At 46.6% G+C, this 24,111-nt stretch overlaps 1 protein-coding gene and 1 long non-coding RNA gene across 2 annotated transcripts; one reads left to right on the top strand and one right to left on the bottom strand.

Moving 5' to 3' along the window:
• Window positions 1–644: 644 nt before the first annotated feature.
• Window positions 645–2,715, bottom strand: LOC117090954. Its single transcript, XR_004440170.1, has 2 exons — window positions 2,665–2,715; window positions 645–1,140 (listed from the first exon to the last, which is right to left on the bottom strand). It is a non-coding gene; the product is annotated as an uncharacterized LOC117090954 (long non-coding RNA).
• Window positions 2,716–5,256: 2,541 nt separating this feature from the next.
• HSPB8 (heat shock protein family B (small) member 8) lies at window positions 5,257–23,346 on the top strand. The gene is made up of 3 exons (XM_033220425.1): window positions 5,257–6,279; window positions 13,666–13,729; window positions 22,311–23,346. Exons 1-3 carry the CDS (start codon window positions 5,913–5,915, stop codon window positions 22,468–22,470), a joined length of 591 nt encoding a protein of 196 aa, XP_033076316.1. The 5' UTR covers window positions 5,257–5,912; the 3' UTR covers window positions 22,471–23,346.
• Window positions 23,347–24,111: the final 765 nt, after the last annotated feature.

The following is a 24,111-nucleotide window of genomic DNA, read 5'->3' as shown; positions in this document are numbered from 1 at the left end:
TAGTCCCGGCTACTCGGGAGGCTGAGACAGGAGAATGGCGTGAACCCGGGAGGCGGAGCTTGTAGTGAGCTGAGAGCCGGCCACTGCACTCCAGCCTGGGCGGCAGAGCAAGACTCCATCTCAAAAAAAAAAAGAGGCACAACATAGAGGGCATTTAGCAGAGCTTGGTACATGATAGTTCTCAAATAATGATGGGTATCATTACTTTCATTTTGTTGTTATTATTCACAGAATCACATAGTGGTTAAGAACACAGACTCTGGAGCCGGATTGCCTAGACGTGAATCCCAGCTTTGCCACTTAGTAGCTGTGTGACCTTGGGCAAGTTATTTAACCGTTCTGTGCCTTGAGGTTGTCATCTGTGAATGGGGATAATAATACCTACCTTAGAGCAATTCAGGTGAGAATTAAATAAGTTGATATATGCGAAGCACTTACAATTGGTACTAAATGTTAAACACGTATTTATTATTATTATTGCCACTATGATTATTATATGCAAAGGTGGTCAGGGAAGGCAATTCCCGGAAAGAATTATGGAGAAAATAATAGAAGAAAGCTAGAGCTCCAATAAATAAGTGTTACTTTTCCAGGATTGTGAGGGCGTAGGCTCATTTAGGGAGGGACTCATTGCAAGCTGTTTATTTTATTTTGTTTATTTATTCATTCTTGCTGGGGTGTGCAGCAGAGAAAAGAGGCCTGGGCTTGAAGTTTAGACAAACCTAAGTTCAGAATCCATAAGCTGGAGGCCTCAGGCAGGTCACTTCCTGTCTTGCGCCTCAGTTTCCTTATCTGTAAAAAGGGAATAATGATAGCATAAAATCTCCAGGGGACTGTGATGAAAATTAAAAAGAGCATGCTTGGGAAGCCTTGGTGCCTGGCACCTTCTATGGACTGCAGAAATACTAGTTAATATTCTGATGCTGTTACCACAAGTAGCGTCTACCCAGTGGGAGCTAGGCAATTCAGACCCAGGGTTGCTGATATGACATCATCTACTCATCCAAGATATGCTGGGCTTCTACAGTACAGCAGGCACCCTCTAGGTGCTGGGGATGCCGCTATGAACAGGACATCCAAGGTTCCTACTGTATGGAGCCAAGTGAGCTGGAAATTCCATCAGTGTCATAGTAGGGGAGTCTGAGAAACGAAAGAAATAAAAAGGCATGAGCATGCTTACTTCCTATTTTCTGGAGGATGTGCTGGGATCCAGGGCCACCCAAAAGCACCAACTCTGAGACGGGTCTTCAGAGCCTGGGGAGGGGCTGGGGGCTGGGAATCCCGTAGGGGAGGGTGGGAACTTTTGTTTCTTACTACATTGAAAAGAAAAGGCACAGAATCTGGCAGCTGTGTCTTTGTCCTGCTTGGTCCCAGCGCTACCTGTGTAGCTTCAGACCACCACTTCCCCCCAGTTTTGTGCATGCAGGGTGATCTCATCCTCCTCCTGGGCTGTTTTGAGAATTAATAGTGGTATGCCCCATATGAAAGCTCTAAGAGGATGGCAGCCAAGAGAACATTGCTCTGGTTCCCAGGATCTAACGTCCATACCCTGCACCACAGTACCCTCTAAGGTCTCTTCTTCCCTGGCGGAACCAGCTTGGAGGCCCCTCCTTTTCCCGGGCCTCTCCTGAGCCTGGCGTCATATTTTCACCTGATTGGTGACAGCCCATGGGGTTTAGTGACCACTTTCCTCGTGTGTTAGCTGACTCCTCACCAGGTGGCTGAGTTAGCAGGAGCAGCTGCCTCCCTCCTCAGCGTCCTGACATGAAGGGCGGGCTGGATCCAGAAATGCAATGACAGCCCAAAGGGGAAGAGGACACCAGGCAGTGTGGAAGGATCGCTGGGTAAGGCTTGGCCAATATTGTCTCATACTGGTTATTACCGTGCACTCCCAAGTCCCCCCGACTCGGATTCCAATCCTTGGTCAGCTGTGTGGTCCAGAGCAGGTGGCTTCACCTCTCTGAATCACAAGGATTCCATGAGGTCATGGATAAAACTGTTGATCACAGGGCTGGGTGCATGGTTAGTGTTCAATAAATGTGAGCCATGACTTTGACTTCAGAGGCAGTGTAGCAGATGAGACAAGAGCCAAACTGCCCAGGTTCGAATCCCAGCTCTGCCACTGACATAGGCATGTCAGGTAATCTCTCTGTGCCTCAGTTTCGTCATCTTTAAAATGTGTTTCATAAAACATCCTTCCGGACGGTCATGGTGGCTCACGCCTGTAATCCCAGCAATTTGGGAGGCCGAGGGGGTGGATCACCTGAGGTCCAGAGTTTGAGACCAGCCTGACCAACACGATGAAACTCTGTCTCTACTAAAAATACAAAAATTAGCCAGGTGTGGTGGCAGGTGCCTGTAATCCCAGCTACTCCGGAGGCTGAGGCAGGAGAATCACTTGAACCTGGGAGGGAGGCAGAGGTTGCAATGAGCCAAGATCATGCCACTGCAGTCCAGCCTAGGCAACAAGAGTGAAACTCCACCTCAAAATAAATAAATAAATAAATAAATAATAAATAAATAAATAAATAAAACATCCTTCCTAGTAGGATTGTGGGGAGAAGTACAAAAGTTTTAGGCACATACATTTAAAGTGCTCAGAACAGAAGCTGGCACAGGGAAAGTGCCCCATAAATGCTAATGATTGTTATTTCTATTTTCTACCTTTGCATCCTCTCTCCTCCCCCTCATCCTTGAAATGAGAAGGTGGATTAGGTCATCACGTTCAGTTGTCTGCTCCTTCGCCAGGCTTCCCCTCCTTCTGGGTTCCCTGGTACCAACTGAGCTGCGTTTTAGGCAGAGGGGTCCTCTGGAGGTTTGGGGATGGCCTGGAAAGGGAGAAGGAGGGGAGTTTCTTCCTGAACATACCCCACCAGCAGACTCACCAATAAATAAACACAGCCCCGTCGGCACATAAACACACACTCACTCCTGTACCCACTCAAATCCACACACAAACTCATTCCACCCTGTCCCACTCACTCAGAAACCTCACCCCAGCCCCTGCCCAGGTCCCAGGCAGGGCCAGGTTTCTCTGATGCGTCATGCGGCACGCAGTGATTCTCCCCACAACTGGTTTCCAACTCAGCCGGCCCCGCCCAGCTGTAATTACAGAGAAAGCAGAGGCTTCTGTGCCCAGTCATGACGTCAGCCCGAAGCTTCCAGCCTGATGAGCTCACCCCACATCCAGCGGGGGCCCAGTCACTCGGGACATGTCATGCCGTGGGGTCCCGACCATTCTCAGCTGGGGAGGAGGGCAGGGGTCTCCGTCTGTCGGTTAAGCACAGATCCGCGATTCAGAACAACCCAGGTTCCCATCCAGGCTCTGCCACTCCATATCTGTGTGCAAGAGCCAAGGCTCTGCGCCTCTGTTTTTTCACCTGCAAAATGGGGGTGATGATAATAACGACACTTAACTATTGAGTGAGGGTTTAACTCAGTAATGTCTGAAATGTACTAACTCTAAAAGCAGATGCACAGAAGGCAATGGGTAACAGTGATTGTTTTTCTGCATATTATTATTTTTAGCAAACTGCCTCATGCAAACACTGTTTAATATCAAAGCAATTTCTCAACCTATGACTCACCAAATTCCTTAATATCCTCAGCTTACCCTCATCTCATGAAGAAGTCAAGGCTGAGACCCGAAAGCCCACAGAGGGAAAACAACATGCCGAAAATTGTCTACCTGTTGCGGACAGATCAAAGATTAGAACCAAAGCCGAAGAGGCCTCCGGGCCAAAGGAGGATTTGTAAATTCATTCTTCCAGCTGTGTGGTTACAGCAGGAAAGTCTGGATTTGGGGCTTTGAGTTTCAGACCAGACATCCTGCCTGAGTATACTACTTTTCAATAATTATCAGTATTAACAGTCGTAATAATAACAGAAGCTACTATTCATGAACACTTCTATGGTAGTTTTCTCATCTGTAAAATGGGATAATACGGGTACTCTTACCTCACAGGATTGCTGCTGAGGATTAAATGAGTTCATATTTATAAAGCCCATAGAGCAGGGCCTGGCATGTAGCAAACATTATGTAATTGACAACTCAAAATGGAAAATACAAAGGTGCCCATCAGAGTGCTAGGTGCTGAAAGAGAATTACCTCATGTATTCCTCATGGCACATCTGTGAATTGGCTACTGTTACGTCCATTTATAAGGAGGAAAACTGACAACTGGGAGGTGCCTGAGAATAATGTTACTGCCTATAAAGATGCTTTGCTTGACCAAATATTAATCAGATTTCTGAATCTTCTCCTAAGTTCATCTGTGAAGTTCCTTATAAAAATTCAGTTTTAGGCCAGGCGAGGAGGCTCATGCCTGTAATCCCAGCACTTTGGGAGGCCGAGGCAGGTGGATCATGAGGTCAGGAGTTCAAGACCAGCCTGGCCAAGATGGTGAAACCCGTTTCTACTAAAAAATACAAAAATTAGCTGGGCATGATGGTGGGTGCCTGTAATCCCAGCTACTCGGGAGGCTGAGGCAGGAGAATCGCTTGAACCTGGGAGGCAGAGATTGCAGTGAGCCGAAATGGCACAACTGTACTCTAGCCTAGGGGACAGAGCGAGACTCTGTCTCAAAAAAAAAAAGAAAGAAAGAAAGAAAAATTCAGTTTTGGCGTGAACTCTGCTAAGTCTGTTTAGCAGCAATCACCCATCTTCGATTTCTGATCACCCTCGATATCTGATGAGTTTCCTCATCCTCCACCTTCCCCCTGGTGATGTCTGAGCACCCTGGCCTGTCTTCAGCAAGCATCCTCTTAGGTTAGCTGAGCCTGAATCCCTCTGATCCCTGGACTTTCCTCCTAGTAATTTTCCATTCGCTGATCCCACCCCTACCCCACCTGCTTCTTGCCTACAAATTCCCACTTACCCATGACCTACTGGGAATCAAATCTAATCTTTCTCCCTCACTGCAAAATCCCATTGCGGGGGTCCCTACATCTATGGAGAAAGTTTCCCTGCCCAGTAAAGTCTTGCTTATCATACTTTGACAAGTGTCATATGAATACATATATATATGTATTATTTTTTTTTTCTTTACCGCTCTCCCCAGAGGGCGTTGAGGCTTTAGGAGCTTGGCCACCTTGTAACTGGGGATTCCAACCCAGGGACATCCTTCAGATCCACTGGGCTCCTGTCTCTCTCTTCCCTTTCTGCAGGTCCCCAGGGGAAAGGCAGGGTACGACACGCTCTGGGGAAGGTATTTCCAGAGGGTGACCTGAGCCCTCAGCCAGGCTAGGGGTTATTAATAGCCAGGCCTTAGTGCGCCTCTCTGGGAGGGCGGCTCCAGCGCCGGGAGCAAGCGGAGGGCGGAGCTGAGCGGAGTGGCCAGGGGAGGAGAGAGTGTCCAGAGAGGCTGGTTGAACTTGGACGCGGCCCCTCCCAGCTCCCCCCACAGCCCAGCTGTTCCCTCCGCGGATTCTCCGGGGCTGGTTCATCACCTCCGAATATTCCTGTGACAGGAGACGCTTGCAAAACCCGCCTCCAGTCTCCAGCAGCAAATAAATAGAAGGCTTGCAGCCCAGGAGGAGCCAGAAGAAGTTTCTAGGCGCGCGTGCCCTGGGTTTATTAAGCTCCTGGCTCCGCTCTAGACCTCAGCGGCTCTGGCTGCCAGCCTGGGCAGCCTGGGAGGACGGTGGCTTGCTGGTCTGTCGTGAGGCAGTGCGGAGAGGAGCCCTCTGGGATTCTGCTGGACCTGCCCGGGAGTCACCTTTGGGGTCTGGGACCCCAGCCGAGGGGGCACAACCATCCCTGGCAGTGGTTGGTTCTGCTTCTCCCTGCAGAAAAGCAGCATTTTCGGAAGCTGAAGAATAAGCTAGCCCAGCCACACCACCTTGTTGAGTGACCTTGGGCAGGTAGTTCTGTCTCTCTGAGCCTCTGTTTCCCTCTGAGCTCAGCAGCCACCATGGCTGATGGTCAGATGCCCTTCTCCTGCCACTACCCAAGCCGCCTTCGCCGAGACCCCTTCCGGGACTCTCCCCTCTCCTCTCGCCTGCTGGATGATGGCTTTGGCATGGACCCCTTCCCAGACGACTTGACGGCCTCTTGGCCCGACTGGGCTCTGCCTCGTCTCTCCTCCGCCTGGCCAGGCACCCTACGGTCTGGCATGGTGCCCCGGGGCCCCACTGCCACTGCCAGGTTTGGGGTGCCTGCCGAGGGCAGGACCCCACCGCCCTTCCCTGGGGAGCCCTGGAAAGTGTGTGTGAATGTGCACAGCTTCAAGCCAGAGGAGTTGATGGTGAAGACCAAAGATGGATACGTGGAGGTGTCTGGTAAGTCAGGGGTAGGAAGTCGGGGGGTGGGGGGGTGGGGAGTAGGCCTCAGCCCTGGGAATAGCCAGGAGAAGAGTTTCCTGAGGCTGGGACAGTGTGACACAGGTGACCTCAGGGCTCAGGAATGCAGCCCGCAAAGTTATCTTTATGGAAAACTTCTCTCCCGGCTCCCAGCAGAGATCTTAACCTGCCTGACTCAGCTACTGGGGCCTTTGGGTGCTGATCAATCAGGGTACAGACAGGAAAATAGAAACCACGTTGGATATTTTGACAGAGGGCATTTAATATAAAGAACAGGTTAAGCAGATATCAAAAAATTAAAAAACAAAGAAGAAATGGGATTTCATGCACTCTAGCATCACAACACAGGGTCTAGAAGTTCACCTTAAGGCTGAGCAATGATAGTATTAATATCCACAGCTGGTTTCCAGTGAAACACCTCTCCTTGTCCCAGACAAGGAAACTGAGGCTCACCAGTAATTGTAGTAACACTAATTGGTAACTCTGAGTGCTAACTATGTGCTCAGCACTTTGTTAAACACTGTTGCCTATCATATCTCAGCTAAAACAACCACCAGAGGAGGTGGGTACTGTTTATCTTCTTTTTTTTGCAGATGAGGAAACTGAGGTATGGAAAGATTAAAGTAACTTGTTCAAGGCCACCAAAGATTCAGACCCAGGCTGCCTGGGAATTAGGAGGCCAGAAAGAAGGAATGATTTACTGAGCACCTGCTAGGTGCCAAGGGCTGGGCTGACATTCTTACACTTCTTCTCCAAAATCACCCTCAGTCAAGTCCAGAGTAGCAGGGGTGTCTAGGCCCATCTTGCAGTTGAGGAGGCTGAAGCCTAGGTGGGACTTGTTCACAGTCATGCCATGAGTCAGCAATAGGAGTGGAGTAGGGACTGGGCCTATCCACAGCTTTAGGCTCCGGGCTCTCACAGCCACATCCCAACCTGGGAGAAAGAAACATACAAGGGGGAAAGAAAGAGAGAAGACAGGAAGCTCAGCCCCTGTTAAGCTGGGCAGCAGAAAAAGCTTTCTTTTCCTTCCCTCCCGCTCCATTAAAAAGAATGTGTTCCCGGCAGAGGCTTGCCTTCCAGAAAATCAGTCAAAGCCATTGCAAACACAGGCTGGGCAGGAACAAGCCCCAGCAATGTTCAGGGGGAGTTTCAAGCCAGTCGTGGCAGAATTGTAAACATCAGAGGCTCCAGCGGGTGTGGTGGGCTGGGAGACTTGCTGGGGCCACGTGCTGATGACAGGGTCAGCCAGATCTCTGAGTTGGCTGGGAGCCAGGCACGAGTTCCGAAACTGGCTCCAACTCTAACCAGCAGGATGTGCAAATTACTTTACTTCTTTGTGCTTGTTTTGTTTCCTCATCTGGAAATTAGAATTCAAATGGTTATACCGTAAAGATTGTTGTATTAAATGAGGTGATGCTGTACAATGTGTACATACCTGTGAAGCCAGAAAATCTGAGACATATCTCAGTTCATTTAGGAAGTTTATTTGCCAAGGTTGAGGACATGCCCATGACACAGCCTCAGGAAGTCCTCCTGTCACATGCCCAAGGTGGTCTGGGCACAGCTCAGTTTTATACATTTTAGAGAGACATGAGACATCAATCAATATATGTAAGAAGTACATTGGTTCGATCTGGAAAGGCAGGACAACTTGAAGCAAAGGCAGGAAGACTTGAAGTAGGGAGAGGTTTTCCAGGCCAAAGGTAGGTGAGAGACAAATTGTTCTTTTGAGTTTCTGATTAGCCTTTCCAAAGAAGGCAAGCAGATATGCATCTATGTCAGTGAGCAGAGGGCTGACTTTGAATAGAATGCAGGGGTGTCTAGGCCCATCTTGCAGTTGTAAGTAAGTTGGCCCTAAACAGTTCCCAGCTTGACTTTTCTCTTTAGCTTAGTGATTTGGGGGCCCCAAGATTTATTTTCCTTTCACATTTCTATGACCTGGAACACAAGGAATTAGTAGTATTATTGCCATCGTTGTTGTTATAATGCCAGACATCCAGGAAGGCCCCAAAAAATAATGAATAATAGATTCTCTTTGAAACCTGGGTTCAGATCCCAGCACTGCTGTTCACTAGCATGATGGATGTGGACAAGAAAGTCTTTTCATCCCTCTGAGCCTCATTTCTCCTATCTGCAGAATAGGGATCATAATACTATCTGTCCTGCAAGAGTGTAGGAAAGATTAAACATATGCAGACTATCTATGATCACATATGCAGAGTGTCTACAAAATGGAGCTAATAATAGTGCTTGGCTGGCATTCTGTAAACAGAACGATTATCACCATTCCTTCTGTCCTTGTTTTAATTAGGCTCTTAGATGCTTCCAGCCCAGGTCCAAGGGTCTTCCCTACCCTGTGGCCTCTCTAGGAGACCCTCTGTCCAGCCTGGAGGGCTTTTCCCCATCCTTTTTTATAGGTGCTTCATAACAGGTGGGGTCTGGCAGCTCCATGTTGCGATCTCAGCTAAGTGTTTTACTAATCCAGAGGCTTTAGGTGAGTCATGCAGTCTCAATTTCCGCATCTGTAAAATGGGGTCATTGGGAGCTTACATAAGACAAAGACAAAGCTTTTCAGATGTACAATTAGTGACATCGGCTAGACAGAATCCAAATTCCCTAGAGTCCATACAAGTGCTTTCAAAGAAGGAGTTTAAAAAAATAAAATTGATATCAGGAGCTCTATTTAAGAAGCAACTTTCGGGCCGAGTGTGGTGGCTCATGCCTGTAATCGCAGCACTTTGGGAGGCCAAAGCGGGAGCATCACTTGAGGTCAGGAGTTTGAGACCAGCCTGGCCAACATGGTGAAACCCTGTTCTACTAAAAACACAAAAATCAGCTGGGCATGGTGGCAGGCACCTGTAATCTCAGCTACTCAGGAGTCTGAGGCAGGAGAATCGCTTGAACCCAGGAGGTGGAGGCTGCAGTGAGCTGAGACCATACCACTGCATTCCAGCCTGGGCAACAAGAAAGACATTCTGTCTCAAAAAATATAAAAAATAAAAATAAATAAAAAGCAATTTTCAAGGGAAGTTGGAAGTCAGATCCAGTTTCCAACCCTGTACCACATAATGACAAATCCGTTCCTCCACAAGTATGTGCTAAAGGCCTACATGTGGTGGCTCAGTGGTTCCTCATAAGGACCTCCTAGGAAGTGTGGGTAGGTTAACCCCATTATGCAGATAAGGAAACCGAGGCCCAGAGAAAGTAAACTCACCTGAGATCACCCACTTTTCCCTGGCAGTGTCTGAGATTCAATGTCAGGCCTCTCTGACTGGTTCTGAGCCAGGATGGCTGGATCTACTTCTGGCGGTGTGACCCTGAGCAAATCTCACAGCCTCTGGAGCCTCAGTTTTACTGTTGGTCTTGTGAAGAGGTAGACAAGATCAGAATTTACTAAAGTACTTCAAGTGGTTACTAGGCATCTAGAAACAGGAGCAGGAGAGTTCAGAGTCTTATATGGTACCAGTAAAAACAAAATTATAAACAGGTCTTCTCATTGCAGGACTTGTCAGAGCCCTAATGCAGTTTATGAATCTCTGAGAGGCATTCACTAATGCAGTTTATGAATCTCTGAGAGGCAGCCCTGTCTTATCTGACCGCGTATGAGTGTCTCATTCAAGGAAGTGTTTGGAAAATGCTGGACTAGACAATTTCCAGCAAGCCTCAGATTCCCCTGCCCGCATCCTGCAACCACCAGCCAAGAGATGTTCCCTTCATGGGCCACTGGGCCAGACCCTGGCTAAGATAGAGACTGGAAAGCCCCAAGGCCTTATTCCCACCCCTTCTCCTTAGTCCCAGGGCCTCTGCCTTCCCTGGAAACAGCACCTTCTTTCTTTAGCTGGGCCAATAGTGTTCCACTTACATTTCTCTGAGGCATGTTGAAAAAAGCATGTCTGCAAGGGGTCTCTGACTTCTAGCCTCTGGATGTATTTTTAAAAATCATAATAATTACTTTTTTCTGTCTACAAAAATAAAATGTCTTCATGATAGAATATGTAGTTAGGAAAGCAAAATAAGAAATTAAAAATCACTCATAATCCTTAAGCTGCCCTAATGGAAGTATGCAAATGATAAGCAAATTGAGTTTCAAGATGATCCTCCTAACAATACTCTCTCTAAACCAGGTTAACTCCACCTCCAGGCCCCTCTTAAGGAAATCTTGGAGCTTTCCCTGCTCAGAGATCCTCGCTTCCCTCAGCCCAATACCCTATTTTCAGAGCAGACAGAGGCACCTAGTTTCTGAGAAGCAGTCCTTTCCCCAAACATCAAAATAAACTGCAAGCGTTGACCTTCACAGGGTACTTTTACCACTTCAAAGCCATTCTGTGACTCGCTTGCATTGGCTTCCTACAGTAACCCAATAAGGTAGGTGTTGTCATTCTCATTTCGGAGAAGAATAAACTGAGGCTCAGAGAAACTCAGAGATGTGCCAGGAAATGTCAGAGTAGAGACTTAAGTCCAAAACTCAGTATTCCAGAACCTATCTGCTTGCTTTTGAATCTTTGCACCAGTCACTTCCAAACTGTGTGACCTTGGGTACAGCACTTAACCTCTCTGAACTTCAGGTTTCCTATCTACAAAATGATAATAATGAAACTGCCTGCTTGTATTATCATTTTACTATTATTATTTAAGGTTGTTGCAAAAATTAAAGGAGTTGATATAGATAAGGTGCTTAGAACAGTGGCTGACACCAAGGAAGCACTATATTACTTTGCTGTTATTATTTATATCATCAGTTATTCTTCCCAGGACACCAGCATGCAGGAGGATTCTCAGATGCAAAAGGGCTGAGTCAGAGGCACTGGCCTGTCCCCAGGGGAAGCAGGTCTCCCGGCGCCCTGGCTATGGGGAGGGTACCAAAGAACAGACAGTGCTCTTCTGGGCACAGGCCTGTGTTAGAGCCAGGCAGTTGGTGGTCACGGAGTTGGCAGCACAGGATAGATTGTTTAAGAGGCCACACATTCGCAGAATAGCATGTTCTGCTTAGCCAGACACTCCAGTTTAAAACGAATTTCTTTTCCTGAGAGCAATTTAGCAATACAGATTAAGCCTTAGAAATTCTGGAAGTTGGATTAGTCTTCAGTTAATCCTAAAGAAGTCACAGGGCCTGGTGTAAAGCTACAAGAATGTTCAGGGCCGTGAAGTTCTCTCCAATGTTGGAAACTCCTCAGGGCCCCAAAGTAGGGGACTGGTTAAATTAGCTCTTATGTATTCCTCAATAGAACACTGACTGCAGCCATTAAAAATTATGTTGTCAAAGAATATTTGGTAATATGGAAAAGTAATTATAATGTGTTAGCAAGAAAAAAAAATAAGTTCCAAACATAATGCAGAGAACTATCCCATTTGATAGAACACCGATATACATGGATACTATGTAACATTTACACATTTCTGAGAAACATAGAAAAGTCAGAACATATGAAATATATTATTAGTAGCTTCCTTAGGGTGACAGGATTATGGGTAGTTTTGATGGCTTTTTTATTTTTTTTAATTTTTTCTTTTGTTGTTGTTGTTGTTTTTAAATTTAGAGACCAGATCTCACTCTCTTGCCCAGGCTGGAGTGCAGTAGTGCATTATAGCTTACTGTAACCTCAAACTCCTGGGCTCAAGCAATCTTCCCACTTCAGCCTCGCAAATAGCTGGGACTACAGGCATGCACCATCACACCTGGATAATAATAATAATATTAATTACTATTATTATTATTACTATTTTGAGACAGAGTCTCGCCCTGTCACTGGGCTGGAGTGCAGTAGCACGATCTCAGCTCACTGCAACCTCCACCTCTCAGGTTCAAGCAATTCTCCTGCCTCAGCCTCCCAAGTACCTGGGAATATAGGCATGTGCTACCACGTCCAGCTAATTTTTGTATTTTTAGTAGAGACGGAGTTTCACCATGTTGGCCAGGATGATCTCGATCTCTTGACCTCATGATTCACCTGCTTCGGCCTCCCAAAGTGCTGGGATTACAGGCATAAGCCACCATGCCCTGCCTATTATTCTTATTTTTTAGAAACAGCGCCTCTCTATGTTGTCCAGGCTGGTCTCAAACTCCCGGCCTCGAGTGATCCTCCTGTCTCCCAAAGTGCAGACATTATAGGAGTGAGCCACCGTGCCCCACCTATTTTCTACATTTTCTAACATACACATGCATTATCTTAAAGCACAAAAAAAGCTATCAACAAAAAATAATTAAAAGTAATTAGCTATAAGTTGTCAGTTTTTAAAAAATCTGGACTGCTATATTCAACAAAGTTATTTACATTCTAGATTTCAAGGCCTCTCAGAAGCACCTCCCTGTGTAAATGAGAGTTCTTGTCTCCAGAAGGTGGCCCCACAAATGAGGACTGAAAAGTAACAGCCGAATGGCCCCACTGTTGTACTAATCTTGTTCGTTTAAAGAGAAACTAGAGACACCCTCTTTATTAAAGAAAAACAGAATGAGGAGAGACTGAGAGAATTAGAAGGTGCTATATACATTACTAGATCAAAACCAGTTTAGGTCCAAGCCTTCTCGTAATTTCATCTTTCTCCTCCCTAAGGGGTTTGGGAAGCCCTCTTGTACCGCAGGGTAAGAAGCAGGAGGGCTGGTGGAATTTGACATCCACAGTGCTCTTAGGAAAAGCTGGGTGTTTTTGGTAGATTGAAGCATTCTTTTTCCAGGCTGTGCTTTCACTACTGGCTACAGATAATGTGGCTTAAGGAGCTAAGCGGGAGCTGGAACAGACAGAAATTCAAGAGCAGAGGGGCATCAGGCCCTAGAACTTGGCCTAGACTCAGAGAGAGCTGATTCAAAGCTCAGAGCCACCACGAACCTGCTGGGTGACCCCGGATCCATCACCAGGCCTCAGTTTCCATGTTGGAAACAAAGGGAGAACGACGTCTGGGCTCAGAGTTAGGAAAGCACTCTGTTGGCTGTAAAGCAAGCTACATGACAGAGTTGCCCTCAGCACGTGACCCCACTTCAAGCCTGCCACCCAGTCTGGGATGTCAGCCCCAGGGTTCTACTGGCAGGTTAGAGAAGAGGAGTCAGGTGGGAGACTGGGAAGATTTGGTACAACACATGGCCCAGCTTCTGTGATTTCCTCAGACTAACCCTTCATTACCTACAAACCACAGTCAACGCCTCCTTTCCATCAATTACCTTATTTCACCTTCATAGCCAGCCTTGGAGGTGGACTTAAATGGGTCTGTATGGCAGACAAGGTCCTTGAGGCTTAGACAACTGGAGTCTCTAGGGTAGACCTAAGCCACACAGCAAGGCAGGTCCAGGTCCAGGATTTGAACCCAAGCCTGAGTCCTGAAGGATGCCCAAGGAACATAGATGCTGACACGCCACACTTTTCTTCCTTCCAGGCAAACATGAAGAGAAACAGCAAGAAGGTGGCATCGTTTCTAAGAACTTCACAAAGAAAATCCAGTGAGTAACCTGGAGTCATGGAGCTCAGGGTGGGAGTGGAGGAGGGGGCACACCTGGGACCCATGATCTGGGGTCTCTCCCTCTTGGGCATCTCTTTTTTAAGACACGTCCTTGGGGCAGGGAATTGAACCCTCACACCCAATGAGAAGACAGTGTCCCAGCAGACCTGTAATAGGGTCCCAGAAGGGGTAGCACATAGATTGCATCATCTCTTCTGCTCAGTGCCCTGTGAGGTGGGTATTAAAAACCTCATTTTATTTATTTATTATTTATTTATTTATCTGGAGACCGAGTCTCACTCTGTCACCCAGTCTGGAGTGCAGTGGTGTGATCCTGGCTCACTACAACCTCCACCTCCTGGGTTCAAGCGACCCATGTGCCTCAGCCTCCCGAGTAGTTGGGATTACAGGCATGTGTCACCATGTCCGGCTAATTTTTTGCATTTGTTTGGTAGAGATGGGGTTTCGCCATGTTGCCCAGGCTGGTCTCAAACTCATAGGCTCAAGCGATGCACCCACCACAGCCTCTCAAAGTGCTGGGATTAGAGGCTTGAGCCACTGCACCTAGGGAACAACCCCTTTTTATAGACTAAGCATCTGAGGGTAAGTGAGACAATGCCTTGTCCATAATCACACAGCCCCTACCCATGGGGCATAGCTGAGGGAGGACCCCTGTCACCAACCAGAAAGACTATCCCCTGATTCCCCAAATGCTCCAGCAGAATATCTTGCAGGCTGCTTGCTCTGTCTCTGCCCAGCCGGGAGAGTGAGCACCTTCTCTAGAGCATCCACAAAAATGAAGCTGGAAAGTGTCCTGAGAGCACTGCGTACTACCCAGAGGGGTTTGGAGGCTGAGAGGTTGGGACAGAGGAAGGGCTATTTTGCTGAGTGGAGGGAGTAGAGGGGATTCACGTTTAACAGGGAAAGCTGGGGGACCATGAGAGCAGCCAAAGACAATCAGGCTGAGGCCATGAACCTAAGCTACCATGAGCCCCTAACTGGCAGTACCTATAGGGAGAAGAGTTCCACAGTGTGGTCATGATGGCCGCACTTAAACAACTGCCAGGTGCTTCATACATACCTTCTCTCTAATCAGCAATCAGCGTCACTCCACTGTGTGCATTTCTGGCCCTAAACTCTCTCTCTCTTTTTTTGTTTTTTTTTGTTTTTTTTTTGAGGTGGAGCCTCGCTCTGTCTCCCAGGCAGGAGTGCAGAGGCACGGTCTCAACTCACTGCAACCTCCGTCTCCTGGGTTCAAGCAATTCTGCTGCCTCAACCTCCCGAGTAGCTGGGATTACAGGTGCATGCTACCATGCCTGGCTAATTTTTGTATTTTTAGTAGAGACGGGGTTTCACCATGTTTGACCAGCCTGGTCTTGATCTCCTGACTTCAAGTGATCTGCCCGCCTCTGCCTCCCAAAGTGCTGGGAGTACAGGTGTGAGCCACTACGCCCGACTCCTAAACTCTTTTCCAAGCCATTGTTGCATTTAGCCTTTGCAGCAAAAGTGTGCATCGGGGAGAAGAGACATGACCCTCCTTGCAATATGGGGAAACTAAGTCTCCCACAGGTGAAAGGACATACCCAAGGTCTTTAAAACTAGAATTTAGAAGGGCCCAGAATAGATCCCTGACCTCTGAGTTCCATGCTCGGTCCTTGAGCAAGGAATGCTGTTTCCTCATCTGTGAAAGGGATGCTGATTCCAGCCTTGCAGGATTCCTGGCTGAAAGTGACATGAGGTCACGGCCCAGCGTAGGTCCTTATAAGTGGCAGTTCATTATTACTATTGTTGTTGTTGACTCTTAACTTCTCCGTCGGCCTTTGTGAAGACATTGTTTCTGGAGAGATCACACTAGCTGAATTCTGAGGCTTCTTCCAGCTTTGAGATTCTACATTCCTGTCTCTTGCCCCACGTGTCCGTCCCTGGCCCTGCCAGAGCCTCTGCAGTTCTTGGAAGCCTGTGGACACTTCCTGATAAGGCAAACACCAAACCGTTTGTTCTTCATGTTCGCTGGCTTGCCTGACATCTCCGTGCCCCACACCTCTCCCTGGTGTAGCAAGCAGATTAAACATTGCTGAAGGGAGAGGAAGGAAGGCGATGGGGAAGCTGATGTCAAGGCTCAAATGAGGTCTCAGGGTGGAGTCACAAGCAGGGTATAGCTGTAAAAGGGAATGAGTGAGAAAGAAGTGAATTAATCATCTTAAAAGGGATGTGTGTGTGTGTGTGTGTGTGTGTGTGTGTGTATATTTCACAAGCTCCAAGGCCTTAGGGGAGATAGCTCACTGGAAGTAACCTGATGAGAAATGCCTGAAATTGAAATTGCTCCAAGCTGGTGCTCAGCTGCTGAGCTGGGCTAGTTGTTAAAATATTCAGCGGTTCCCAAACTTTTTGGCACCACAGACCAGTTTCAGGGAAGGCAATTTTTCCATGGACTAGGGGATGAAACTGTTCCACCTCAGATCATTGGGCACTAGATTCTCATAAGGAGCGCAACCTAGATCCCTCACATACACAGTTCACAATAGGGTTCAAGCTCCTATGAGAATCTGATGCCACCGCTGATCTGACAGGAGGCGGAGCTCAGGCTGTAATGCTGGCTGAACTGCTGCTCACCTCCTGATGTGCGGCCTGGTTCCTAACAGGCCACAGATGGGTACTGGTCCATGATCCAGGGACCCCTGAATATTGGCTAGCTATTGCCCTGAGCCCTCCCTAGCCAACCCCAGTCACTCTAATCCTGTCCCCAGGACCCTCTAAACCTCTCCACCTTCCAACAACTAAAGGGTCCGAGGACCCTCCTCCATCATTATGACATGCACCCATCCCTTCTGAATGGTCAGTGCCCAGCTGCACCAGTTGTTAAATATTTTGAATCTCAGCTCCAGGTGCAGGGAGTCCTGGCTCCATGAGAAAGTGGGTGGGTAACTTGGGGCAACTTGCTTAACTGCCCTGACCTTCCATTCCTGCATCCCTGCATCCCTGCATGGAGGGGTTGTGATGGGAGTGAGAGGATGTGTATAATGCATTAAGCATGGAATACAGACTCAGGGCTTGGTCCGTGGGAATTAATATTATGAAAAGGCTTCACAAGGCTGGACTCACACTCCAGCAGCTGGGACTCCTGGGAGCTCCTGGCTCTGCCCAGACTCTAGACACCAAGGATTCGAACTGGAGTCTGGGACACCTTTGGACCAATCTCAGGAGGCCTCCTTGCCTCCTCTCCCAGGGAAACCTCCAGTCATTAGAGGACAGGGAGATTTCTTCAGCCAGGCTGAGATCCTTGGAGATTTCCACCCCGGCAGGATGCTGCAGCTGTTTGCCTTAACTATGGCAAGGAAATTCATCCCAATACATCCATCTCTGTGTGAAAGGCCCCATTTGCGCTGAATAAGGAGGAGAGGGAGAGGTCTTGGGTTTCCTATCAGGCTGGGGGCAGGGCAAGGACTGCAGCTGGCCTCTTTTCCACACTCAACCTGGATAAGAGAACAGGAAGACAAGGGTGCAGGAAATTACCAAGGGAGGATGCCTGGAACCAAAGCAAACTTTATTTTCCTGGTTCCACATCTTCCCAGATATCTGTTCTGCCACTTATGACACCTATGACATGCCCAGAACCATGCTAAGAGGTTTATAGATTTAATTTTATTTAATCTTTAGAATAATCCTATTGAGTAGGTTTGTTTTGGTTTGTTTGTTTGTTTGTTTTTTAGAGATAGAGCCTGGCTCTGTCACCCGGGCTGGAGTGCAGTGGTGCCATCTTGGCTCACTGAAACCTCCATTTCCCAGGTTCAAGTGATTCTCCTGCCTCAGCCTCCCAAGTAGCTGGAACTAAAGGAGTGCACCACCACACCCAGCTAAATTTTTTTTATATTTTTAGTAGAGACGGGGTTTCACTGTGTTGACCAGGCTGGTCTCAATCTCCTGACCTTAGGTGATCCACCCGCCTCGGCCTCCCAAAGTGCTGGGATTCCAGGCATGAGCCACCACACCCAGCTAAATTTTTTTTGTATTTTTAGTAGAGATGGGGTTTCACCATGTTGGCCAGGCTGGTCTCAAGCTCCTGACCTTAAGTGATCCGCCCGCCTCGGCCTCCCAAAGTGCTGGGATTCTGGGCGTGAGCCACCGTGCCTGGCCTTGAGAAGGTATTATCAAGCCTATCTTGTGGATAAAGAGACTGAAGCTCGGAGGAGTAATGGGATTCAACTAAGGGCACACAGCGAGTAAAGAACAGATCTGGAATATAGTATTATTAAGCCTTAAAATAGAAGGAGGCTGGGTGCAGTGGCTCATGCCCGTAATCCCAGCACTTGGGAGGCCGAGGTGGGCAGATCACTTGAGGCCAGGAGTTCAAGACCAGCCTGGCCAAGATGGTGAAACCCCATCTCTACTAAAAATACAAAAATTAGGTGGGTGTGATGGTGCACACCTCTAATCCCAGCTACTCGAGAGGCCGAAGCAGGAGAATCACTTGAACTCAGAGGCAGAGGTTGCAGTGAGGCAAGATCGCACCACTGCATTCTAGCCTGGGTGACAGAGGAAAAAAAACAAGGAAATACTGCCATTGGCAACAGCAGGGATGGAGTAGAGGACATTCTGCTAAGTGAAATAAGAAAGACACAAAAAGAGAAATACTGCATGATCTCACCATATGTGGAATCTAAAATAGTCAAACTCATAGAAGCAGAGAGTAGGGTGGTGGTTGTCAGAGGCCAGTGTGGGGTGGGAAATGGGGAGATGTTGGTCAGAGGGTACACGGTTTCAGTTTTGCAAGATAAGTAAGTTCTGGGGGGCTAACGTACAGCATGGCAATGATAGTTTACAATATTACATTATATATTGAAAATTTGCTAGTACCGTTGCAAAATTAATCTTCTTAACTTAAATGTAATCTTCCCGACACACATAGATACAGCAAATATATGTTAATTAGCTTGACTCTGGTGATCACTGTATTCACCATGCATATATACATCAAAACATCAAGTTGTATACCGTATATAGAGAGATGTATACAGTTTTGTATGCCAATCATATCTCAATAAAGCTGTTTTTTAAAAAAGAGCAGATTAGGACCTGAACACAGCTCTCAACTTTCAAAGTCCACGACCTTCCTATTTGGTTAGGGGAAACCAAATTACAGTCATTTGCAATACCGTCATTCGCATCCCGTCTTCACTATTTTTTGCGTTATATGCTTACATTGCTATACCATGATTTACTAAAGGCTTATTTTTTCTTTTAGATCAACTCATTTTTGATAAAGTTAAATTCTCATCACTAAAATGTTCACTGAGGAAGGCAATCATGAAATAAATCCAATGAAAGCAAAATGTGGTTAAATTCTAACTAGATAATATTTCCTGCCTATGGGCCTCAGCTCTTTCATTGTTAAAAAGGGAAGGTAGCAAGTGATAGAGGCTAAAGGCATTAAAGGCATATTAGTACTTAGCAGAGACATTCCTTCAGATATAAGTAGAAGCACTGAAAGAGAAATGAAGAGGAATTACTTCCCACCAAGTGAGTTCAACATGCAAGTCACCTGGTGAGAGACCTTGGACATGTCTATCTCTCTGAGCCTCAGTTTCGCCATAAGTTATATGAGACCACTGTCATGGACAATCAGGAAGATCCTTTGGGACCCTGATACTCTGTGGTTCAATCATACCGCAATTTGTATGATACTCCATCTTGCTGTCAAGATGCCAACATATAAGGCCAAAGACTGCAACGTAATTCTCACACCACCCTAAGAGGTGGATACTATTCTTGCCCCCCTTTTTCTGCAAAGAAATAGGTTCAGAGAGGCAAGATCACCAGCCCCATGTTGTGTGGTCAGGAAGAGTCAGAGTTTGAATGCAGGTTGGCCTGCCTGCAAAACCCATGCTCTAGGCCATAGCTACCCTGTCACACTGTACCTGGTGTGCACTGGGTTGGTGTGCACATGGTTAAACAGTCAGCCCATCCCCAGCAGTGGGAGGGAGGTCTAAACTTTTGACCTTGTCTCTGCTTCAAAATCTTGACTTGGCAGCTTTCTAGTTCCCTCTTTTTCTTCCAAATGTGCTTCCCAGAAGCACCCTTGTTCATCTCCATGGTTCCAATTTGGCAAGGAATCTCCTGGGTAGATATGGCTCATGTGGCTACAGGATGCTGTACACACAAAAAAAGAAAGAACGAAAGAGAGAGAGAGAGAAAGAAAGAGAGAAAAAGGAAAGAAAGAAGAAAGAAGAAAGAAAGAAAGAAAGAAAGGGAAAGAAAGACTCTCCAGTCCCTCCAGGAGTCCTGCCCATGATCAGGAATGGGCTTACCTCACGCCTTGGTTCTTTCATCGAGACCCTTGTGTTTACAATAGGCAGAGCCAACATGGACAAGTGGAAAGATTTTGATTGAACTTCTGGGCCTTCCTGCCGTAGTCCTTCTTTTAAATGTCTGGTGCTGGGGGAGGCAGGAGAGCATCACAGTCAGATACTCTGAGTTTGGAGACCAGGATTCCGGTTCTAGTTCCTTTCTGCCGTTTGCCAGCTGAGTGACCTTGGGCAAAGCAGTTCACTTCTCTGAGCCTCAATTTCCTCATCTGTAAGATGGGGCTAGCAATGGAATCTGCCTGGTGGGATTATTGTTAACACCAAAATGATATGATTCAGCTAAAGTACCTGGCACATAGAAAGTACTCAGAAGGTCATGGATTTCAGGATTAAAAAAAATAATGGCACCCCAATGAGACCACTATATGTCCTCACAATTTTCATAGTTTGTTGAAGAAACCAAATTCTCAATAGTCTCATTCACTCAAAGCAGTCCGAAAATCATAAAAATACCTTATTAGGGCCGAGGCAGGCGGATCATGAGGTCAGGAGATCGAGACCATCCTGGCTAACACGGTGAAATCCCGTCTCTACTAAAAAGTACAAAAAGTTAGCTGGGTGTGGTGGCGGGCGCCTGTAGTCCCAGCTGCTCGGTAGGCTGAGAATGGTGTGAACCTGGGAGGCGGAGCTTGCAGTGAGCCGAGATCGCGCGGCTGCACTCCAGCCTGGGACAGAGTGAGACTCCATCAAAAAAAAAAAAAAAAAAAACTTATTAGAACTTGGACCAGATTTAGGTTTAGAAATTCCATCTTCAATGCCTTCTCACTTATTGAGCTTGTCATTTGATTTCCCCCAAGTCTCTGTTTTGTGATCTGTAGAATGGGCATATTAATGCTTACCTCTTAATCATCCTCTTATAATACTCCAACCAGGTATTGTCTATAATTGAGTTTTAAGAACAAGATAATTGGCTGGGCTCAGTGGTTCATGCCTGTAATCCCAGCACTTTGGGAGGCTGAGGTGGGTGGATCACAAGATCAGGAATTCAAGACCAGCCTGGCCAACATGGTGAAACCCCATCTCTACTAAAAATACATAAATTAACCAGGCGTGGTGGTGGGTTACTGTAATCCCAGCTACTCAGGAGGTTGAGGCAGAATTGCTTGAACCCAGGAGGCAGAAGTTGCAGTGAGCCAAGATCGTATCACTGCACTTCAGCCTGGGTGACAGAGTGAGACTCTGTTTAAAAAAAAAAAAGGAGAAGAAGATAATAATAATGATCTGCTAAGTGATTGTATTAGTCCGTTTTCACACTGCTGATAGAGACATACCTGAGACTACGTAATTTACAAAAAAAAAAAAAAAAAGAGGTTTAACAGATTCACAGTTCCATGTGGCTGGGGAGGCCTCACAATCATGGCAGAAGGTGAAAGGCACGTCTTACATGGCAACAGACAAGAGAAAATGAGAACCAAGCAAAAAATCTTACAAAACCATCAGATCTCGTGAGACTTATTCACTAACATGAGAACAGTAGGGAGGAAACTGCTCCCCTCCCATGATTCAATTATCTCCCATCAGGCCCCTCCCACAACACGTGAGAGCTACAATTCAAGATGAGATCTGGGTGGACATAGCCAAACCACCTCAGAGATACTTAGGGTATGAACAAAATCAAGGCTTATTTTGAATACCATAGAGTATGTTGCCATCTGAAATCTACGTGTGGCCAGCTTGGCCCCTTTTATCCACCAAGGTGCCTAGTGCTTGCATCACCCTTAATGTATTTTGTAGTGAAGCACTCTCCAGCAAGCACAAGTCAGATGAAAATGTGTTGCCTGCTATGCATAACACCCTACTTGCGCTCTATAAAGGGATGGTAGTGGTGCCATTTCTGCTAGTAATTGTGCTCAGTAGTGGGTATTAAGGTGAAGACTTCAACCTGGGACCAAATATGTGGTTCACAGCTCTTTTTTAAGTGAAGAACTACTATTCAAACAGCACTTTACCATTTCAAAGCATGCTCAGACTCTGAAGTTCAAATACTCTACAAGTTCAATATTATTATCCTCATTTTGCAGATGAGAAAACAAGCTCAGAGCAATGGAATAATCTTCCCAAGACCACACAGCTAGAAAGGGGTAGAGCCAGGATTCAAACCCAGCATTGTATGTCCCCAAAGCCTAAGCTCTTATCAAAAACATTTCCTCTTAAGTGAATAAAATAATGTTTAAGCTATATTAACAATAATAAATGAATAAAATCATGTGTTTCTCCTAGGCTTCCTGCAGAGGTGGATCCTGTGACAGTGTTTGCCTCACTTTCCCCAGAGGGTCTACTGATCATCGAAGCTCCCCAGGTCCCTCCTTACTCAACATTTGGAGAGAGCAGTTTCAACAACGAGCTTCCCCAGGACAGCCAGGAAGTCACCTGTACCTGAGATGCCAGTACTGGCCCATCCTTGTTTTGTCCCCAACCCTAGGGCTTCTCTGATTCCAGGGTACATTACTTTTGCTGAACTCAGATTTAGTGCAAGTAAAATGTTGGGGGGTGCGGGGGTGGGGACTGACCACAGATTCCCTGGATAGTGTAGTGGTAGATTTTTCCACAAGATAGCGCAATTGGCAAACTATGCTTGGTTGCGTTAGGACAAAATCCTAGTTTTTCTTTCTTTACCTTTTCTATCTTGATGAAAATGTTGCACATTCTATAGTTGCAAAACACATGAAAGGGGACTTAACATTTCACGTTGTATCTTACCTTGCAGTGAATGCAAGGGTTACTTTTCTCTGGGGACCTCCCCCATTATCCAGGTTCCTACTCTGGGCTCCCGATTCCCATGGCTCCCAAACCATGCTGCATGGTTTGGTTAATGAAATCCAGTAGCTAACCCCACTGTACTTCCACATGCCTGGCCTGCAAAGGGTGATATACAGGTCTTATGTCCCTATACGGAATTTGTCCATCAATCACATAAAAACAAACAGTGCCTTCTGCCCTCTGCCCAGATATTTCCAGCATGTTCCCAAGGTTTCCAAGTTAGCCCTCCCTAAGGACTCTGGGAGCCTCTCAGTTTATGATCTGGCCAAGGTCCCCATTTTCTTCTGTCCCCTTTATTTAAGTCGGGATTTTTACAGAGGGAGCTGTCTCCAGACAGCTCCATCAGGAACCAAGCAAAGGCCAGATAGCCTGACAGATAGGCTAGTGGTATTGTGTATACGGGAGGGACGTGTGTGTCATTGTTATTTGAGTTATGCTGTTGTTTAGGGGGAAATAACAGTAAATAATAATAATAATAAAGGAGCTGACGTTCTTAGGCTCGTGTGGTTCTTTTAATGAGGAACTAAATGTAATACCACCTAGATATACAACATCAGTTAGCAATTCTGTGGCTTAAAGTAATGTTTCCTGATGAATAGTGGCTTAAATGATATAAATAGCTGTTTTCTAACTTCACAAAAAGTTTAGAGGTAAGTAGATACAGAGTTGTTTTTTTCAACTGTAATGCTACAGAGAGCCCAGGAAATTTCCATTTTTTTCTCTGACGTCTCTGACAAGTTTACATAGTCACAGTCTATCCTCATGGTTGCAAGATGGCTGCAGCAGCTCCAGGCATCTCATCCTCATATGACATTGTATGGGAATAGAAGGAAATCATAAAAAGGTATTATCACCTAGCTTCTTTTATCAGTGAGCAGGATATTTTCCAGAAGCTCCCAGCAGACTTCTTTTTCTATCTCATTGGCCAAAAGTGGGTCACATGCCTATCCTCAGACCAATTTCTGGCAAAAGGGAAAAGGATGATCATGACAGGCTTGGATCAACATCCTCTGAGGCCACGAACATTGCTGCCTGAACAAAACAAGGTTCTGTTAGGAAGGAGGAAAGAGGCCTAGCAGTTCTGAGGGCAATTAACAGTGTTGTGGCTGCCATGGGTTTCGATGCTGCCAGGAACACAGATCCCTGAGTGTAGGGTAGAAGGAAGAAGGGCTCCTGGTAAGTGCCAGGAGACCCAACTCAAACTAATTTAAGCCAAAACGGATATTTATTGCTGCACGTAGCTGAGAAGTCCGGGGTAAGA

Source organism: Trachypithecus francoisi, unplaced genomic scaffold (genome assembly GCF_009764315.1).
Source record: "Trachypithecus francoisi isolate TF-2019V2 unplaced genomic scaffold, Tfra_2.0 Lachesis_group11, whole genome shotgun sequence".
Classification (NCBI taxonomy): domain Eukaryota; kingdom Metazoa; phylum Chordata; class Mammalia; order Primates; family Cercopithecidae; genus Trachypithecus; species Trachypithecus francoisi.
Note: the sequence above shows the minus strand (reverse complement) of the source record. Positions and strands in the feature narration are given on the sequence as shown.

What these genes read in the sequence shown, in the direction of transcription:
- HSPB8 (XM_033220425.1), top strand. Translation starts at nt 5,913, where the DNA reads ATGGCTGATGGTCAGATGCCCTTCTCCTGCCACTACCCAAGCCGCCTT. An exon ending in TGGATACGTGGAGGTGTCTG is followed by an intron (nt 6,280 to 13,665) that starts GTAAGTCAGGGG and finishes TCTTCCTTCCAG; the next exon opens with GCAAACATGAAGAGAAACAG. An exon ending in AACTTCACAAAGAAAATCCA is followed by an intron (nt 13,730 to 22,310) that starts GTGAGTAACCTG and finishes TGTTTCTCCTAG; the next exon opens with GCTTCCTGCAGAGGTGGATC.